The sequence below is a fragment of the Pterocles gutturalis genome, unplaced genomic scaffold, assembly GCF_000699245.1.
Source record: "Pterocles gutturalis isolate BGI_N339 unplaced genomic scaffold, ASM69924v1 scaffold47940, whole genome shotgun sequence".
In the NCBI taxonomy this organism is placed as follows: Eukaryota; Metazoa; Chordata; class Aves; order Pterocliformes; family Pteroclidae; genus Pterocles; species Pterocles gutturalis.
Window position 1 is genome coordinate 23584 of NW_010142585.1, and position 6000 is coordinate 29583.

Below are 6000 nucleotides of genomic sequence, written 5' to 3' on the forward strand. Positions count from 1 at the left end.
AAATAAGCCCAAAATTATTAGAATGTACAATTGAGCTATCTAGTATTTTAGTTTGATTTTTGTGTTAATTGCTGTTTCCTACTGTTTTGATCATGTTAATGTTTGTGTAGGTTTATGCAGAGATTATGGCTGTTCTGAAACATGATGACCAGTCTACTAGGAGACTTGAAGACAGTGCATCTGATCTAAGTCAGCTGAGCACACAGACAGTGTTCTCCATGCTTGATCATCTAACTCAGTGGGCTAGACATAAGTTTCAAATGCTTATTGCTGAGAAAAATTCTAACAAGTCTAGCAAAGACAAAGGTGATTTAAAAAGTGAGTGATGCTTATTTTAAGTGATGTTTACATTTTCAAATAAGTATTTAAATTTGCCACCTCACATTATGACCACTTAAGAATGCAATATTACTATGGTATGTTAGTCTGCTTTATCACTTCTTGCTATCGTATTGTGATTTCCACAGCCCTACCCCAAATCCATTGTTTTAAATGCCTATTGTAAGAAATACAGATCCAAATTTAAAAAATTGAATGGTAAGTTCTTGGTAGTTTTCTAAAGGTTTAACATATTCTGTGCAGTCTTGCAAGATGTAGGAAGGTCACTGGGATTGTTTTAAATAAATTACTGTTGACAGAAGAGAAAAATATGTTCTTAAATTAATCAGATTATCTCACTAAATTGCAACATGAATTAACTGACTTTTGATGCGTAAGGTAATTCTTATAAATGAAACCTCAATGGACAGACTTTTTAAAATGTTTTTCTTCTATAGCATCAAGTGAGGACTACAGAGAATATCAAAATGTGACACGTTTTCTAGACCTCATACCTCAGGATACACTAGCTGTGGCTTCCTTTCGCTCTAAGGCTTACACAAGGGCTGTGATGCACTTTGAATCCTTCATCACAGAGAAGAAACAAAATATTCAGGAGCATCTTGGATTTCTTCAGGTTCAGAAGTTCTTTTTGGGTTTTGTTTGTTTTATTTTAAAATGAAAATAGATGAATAAAGCTTTGTCAAATTCTTCTTTGAGATGGGAAGAAGAAAAGATGTAGTCAGACTCTTGCCATTGGATACAAGTGTTTAGTTGTCTGTCTTTTCAGCAATATTTATTACTTCCCCTTGCTTGGCATGCCTCTTAGATGAAAAGGAGGAATAGCTTTCTAATGTGTAATAAAAGGTTGTAAAACCCTACACAATAGTTAAATGTGTTTTTGTTGAAAAAATAGCATTTATTGCTCTGTGCCCTTTGTCAGAGAAAAGACAGCCAACTATAATAACTAAAAAAAAAGACAAGCTGTGGGATGAGCGTGTTTGTGGTTCCTTATGGTTTATATACCTCAGTGACGTTTCCAATTTGAAAAACTTTGTATGTGGCTTTTCCACCTTAAGTAATCTGCAGCTTCATATTATACAACTTTATCATGTAATAATAGGATATTTATTTTGCCCTTTGTACAGATTGTGTCAGGTAACTTGGTGTGTTACTCTTTCTGTAGTGTGAGATCATGAGTATAATAGTGTGCTAAGCAAAAGTAGGGCTCAACTTTGGAAGTAGCCCAGCAAAACTGACATTTTTCATGAAAGCTTAATGCCAAGAAGTCATACAGAGTAGTTTGTTCTCCATTTTCAAGAAGATGCACAGTTCTGAGCATGTTATATATAAAATATCTTCTTGTTGTCTTAGAGGTCTTTTTAATGTCCGTTTCCAATTCTGTTTGAATAAAGAAATTGTATGCTGCTATGCATGAGCCAGATGGAGTAGCTGGGGTGAGTGCAATTCGGAAAGCAGAACCATCTCTGAAAGAACAAATCCTTGAACATGAAAGTATTGGCTTGTTAAGAGATGCAACAGCCTGTTACGATAGGGCTATCCAACTGGAACCTGATCAGGTAAGTACAAGACAACTTCCTTTTTTTTTTTAAATTTTTAAAAAAAAATATTTGTAACTGATGCAAACGAAGCCAAAAATACATCTTCAGAATATTTAAGTGAAATGGGAACGTAAGAGTTTACTGTGGCAGTTGTTGAATAATTATTGTTATTGGAAGTGTCTGAGTGGAAACAAATCTTATTTGGTTTATACTGAAATTTGCAGGCTTCAGTTAATAGTTGGATGCTTATACCCAGGTTTTTGCTAGGACAGTTTAGCAATTAAAGTTCAGCCTTTGCCAGGGAAGGCCTGGAAGTGGGTTGCTTAAGTATCAGTCAGTACTGGTACATGCCAAGAGAACTATTAAAGCAGATTACTACAAGTTTTAGTCAGAGTAATTCTGGCATACTATTTTTGATTATTGACTTCCAGGGAAAATGTTTGTAATATAAGAGCAAATGGAAAATTATTAAAGAAAACTGTGATGTGATGTTAAGTGCAGAAAGAAAGTTGAAAACATGTATTGCCCTTTCTATATTTCAAATAGTTTTCTAATGGAAGTTGGTAAAAAGTTTCCCAGGCTAGGACATCCCTATGGTTTCTTGCACTTCCCTGTGAAGCAGAGGTTGTCTAGCACAGCTGATAACTTGCATAGTAAACAGAGTGTTTTGATGACCTTACTTCATTCCCAGAATATGGAAATAATTTTTATGAAGAGTGAACTTGCTTTGGGTTTTGGGGTTATTTCCTTCCTGTGACTTTTTCCTTGTTGTTGTTCATTTCTTTAAATCAAATTTTTATCCACAACTCTAAGGGTGTTAATAAATTAACATCAAACTACGTTTGCAGTTCAAAAATTTGCCTATGGTGATTGAAGTTCTTGGGTAATCGTAGATTTTTTTTTAATTATTATTATTAATTTTTTTATCTTTAATGTTCATTTAGCTTATGGTGCAATTCATTATGCCTTTTCATCTTATAAAAAGCATCCAAATTGACATATTTCCTCCTTCAGACTGCCATGAATTTCATGAACATATATGTGAGTTTTTTCATTATTTTTTTTCCCCTATTTCTAGATTATTCATTATCATGGTGTAGTGAAGTCCATGTTAGGCCTTGGTCAGTTATCTACAGTAATTACTCAGGTCAATGGAGTGCTTGCAAACAGGTACGATAAGCATCTAATACAATGTTTGTTTGAGTAATATAGAATCATAGAATCGTAGAATGGTTTGGGTTGGAAGGGACCTTTTAAAGATTATCTAGTTCCAACCTCCCTGCTTTGGGCAGGGAAGTTCTTGTGTTGCTGTCGCCATTTTTGCTCATGGTCAAGCACATGAGGCTTATCAAGGATATCTAATTAGCAATGTAAAGCTAGAAAACTTTAAGTGCTTTGCCTGTAATTTAATTTCAAGACTTGACAAAATGTTAGTACTTCTTCTCTGCGCTGTGTACAGTGTTGATATGTGCTTTAATTTGTTAAATAGAATCTTTCATTCATTGTTTTGCATGTTTCCTGTTCCATAGCTATTCTGTAGCCTGATAGGATAAGTGGGTTGGAAGTTGGTCTTTTTTAAAATGTTCCATAGAAGTTAAATACATGACTTGGAAATTGAATTTGTGGGATTGCGTTGTACAGCTGTTCTTTTTTTATCAATGCATATCCTTTTGTTTTACTGAATTTTGTTAGAAGCAAGCTTACTTTGCTTCTTTTCAAGTAAGAGAAGTTTCATATAAATAGTATTTGCTAATAACATGTAGAACTAACAAACTGAGGCGGGGAAGGAAAAAAATACTGAGTTCAGCACAAGCTTTTATTGCCTTTGTTTTCTTTTAATAGGTCTGAATGGATTTCTGAATTGAACACTTACAGAGTGGAAGCAGCCTGGAAACTGTCACGATGGGATTTACTGGAAAATTATTTGGCTTCAGGTAAGTTATTGTAATATCAAAATATGGATACTTCCTTGCATTTCTGAACAGGTGTATGTTTTAGTCTAACCAGCTGGAATCAAGGGGCGGCTATTGTAATTTTTTAGTCTTGTAAATGTATTTGATTGTAAATGGTATAGTCTTTGAGTTGAAATTTCAAGCAAGTGTAAGGCCATATTTCTTTGTTGGGGTGAGGGGGCTGCATTGTGGGGTAGAATTTTAGAGTATTTCTAAAATTCAAGTAATTAGTTCTGAGAAATACTTATTTTTCCAGTAATATGTTAAGACAAATTAGTATGTGCAGATTAAGATGCTTAGAGAAGCAGAGTTTGAAAGGCTTTCTTTTCTCCCCAAAGATGAGAAGTCCACTACCTGGAGTGTCAGACTAGGACATTTATTGTCATCAGCCAAGAAGAAAAATGAAGCAGCTTTTTATGAAACACTCAAGGTTGTTCGAGCAGAACAGATTGTACCCCTTTCAGCAGCAAGCTTTGAAAGAGGATCCTATCAGCGAGGATATGAACATATTATCAGGTTTCTGAATTTCATGTCACTATTTTCAAATCCAGAAATCATGTAGTTACTTACGCAGCAGCAAGAATTTTCCATTTTCACAATAAATGGTACTGATGTGCATTTTTTGTCACTTTTTTTTTAAATACTTACCCTAATTGGAAACCTTTGATTAACTGGGAATTTGTATTTATCCCCCACAAAAAATACAATAAAATTCTGGGGTATAGTCTCAAAATCAGCAAGCAAGTTTATGTATCAGGTAGTAAAAACCAAGAATTTAATTCCATGCTTAAAGTAGTACATATAGGGCAGTAACTCCATTAACTGAACTCCATTAACTTAAGAGCATTGCTTTTAATCTGTATGGTGGCCTAAAAGCACTCCCTTCTTTTATCAATGAAGCGGTAAAAATTGAAACCCCATCCCCTTCCGTAGTTTTACTTTCTATTTTTTAGTAAATTTTGAACTTGGCTGTAGTAGACAAACAAGTGAGCAGCCTTTTGTTATCGAAAAAGGCTTAGTACTTCCTCTGCACTCTACGTGCATCCTTGTGGCAAGATACTGCGTTAACCAGACAGTTAAGTATATATGTCTTAATTACTACTTAATTTTATTTTCTGTTGGTAAGTTTTCAGTGGTTTTTTGGTTGGTTTTTTTTTTGTTTGGTGTTTTTTTTTTTTTGTTTTGTTTTTGTTTTTTTTTTTTTTAGAAAATTGAGTTTGAGTACTGAGAAAGAAGTGTTTCAAAATAATTAGATTTAGCCATTGATCTGGGCTACTTGGAAGCCTTCTGTCACTGTTTCTGTCAGATATCCATACTACACTTAGACTCTGTCAATGAGAACTTGGACGTTTACAAGTTCTTAGCTTTGCACCTTTACAGTGACAGCTAATAATGGCATTTTTAAATAAATGGATTAACTTTATTGTAAATTAAGTGTTTAAGTAACAGATAGTATATTGCCTCTAAAATGGTATTTGTTGAAAATATCAGACCTTTTGAAGAATTGTTGCTAAAAGTAATGGATAGAAGTACTCTTTCTGACGATTGACTTCCTCTCCAAGTGATCTTCATTGTCTCTGTGTTCGGCAACTTTGCAAAGGAATTGTGAGAAAATAGCTAATTTGTTTACAAATCCGTGATTTTGTGTGTTTTGTTGCAGTTTTGCTTTTAAAATAAGTCCTACTATTTGAAATTACTTACATGGCCAGCTTTTAGAAAGAAAATGGCAAAAGCTGTGTAAAACTTGCATGTGTCTCAAACAGCGAGCAATTTTCAACAATTTTTTGCCTTTATTTTGCTAACACAGGTTGCATATGCTGTGTGAGCTGGAACATAGTATTGCACCAATATTTCAGCAACCAGATGGTGACCACAGTAGAGATTCCCTGAATTGGTGTGCTCGTATTGAAATGGCCCAAAACTCTTACAGAGCAAAAGAACCCATTTTAGCACTGAGAAGGGCTTTGCTTAGTCTCAATAAAAGGTGAGAACATTACTATTTCTTATTTGTCTATGTTGTGTTCTCAGTAATATTCTGGTTTTCCATATGTGTGTTAGAAGAAATTTATATTGTAGATGAAAGCAGTCTTTTGCAGTATTATGTACCTTCAAAATAGAAGGGAAAAGTAGCGTCTATACGAAAGATAAGGGAGAAACAGGGGGAAAGA

General features: G+C 34.2%; 1 protein-coding gene across 1 annotated transcript in view; it reads left to right on the plus strand.

The window, feature by feature from the left end:
* Nucleotides 1-6000, plus strand: part of ATR (ATR serine/threonine kinase) — a gene marked incomplete at its 3' end in the record, with an annotated part of 36810 nt that overhangs the window by 23572 nt on the left and 7238 nt on the right. Inside the window, exons 27-33 of the mRNA XM_010084413.1 lie at nt 111-318; nt 777-955; nt 1734-1898; nt 2959-3050; nt 3723-3814; nt 4171-4348; nt 5640-5816. Of these exons, the coding sequence (XP_010082715.1) occupies nt 111-318; nt 777-955; nt 1734-1898; nt 2959-3050; nt 3723-3814; nt 4171-4348; nt 5640-5816 (1091 nt within the window). The remainder of the gene's footprint in view (nt 1-110; nt 319-776; nt 956-1733; nt 1899-2958; nt 3051-3722; nt 3815-4170; nt 4349-5639; nt 5817-6000) is intronic.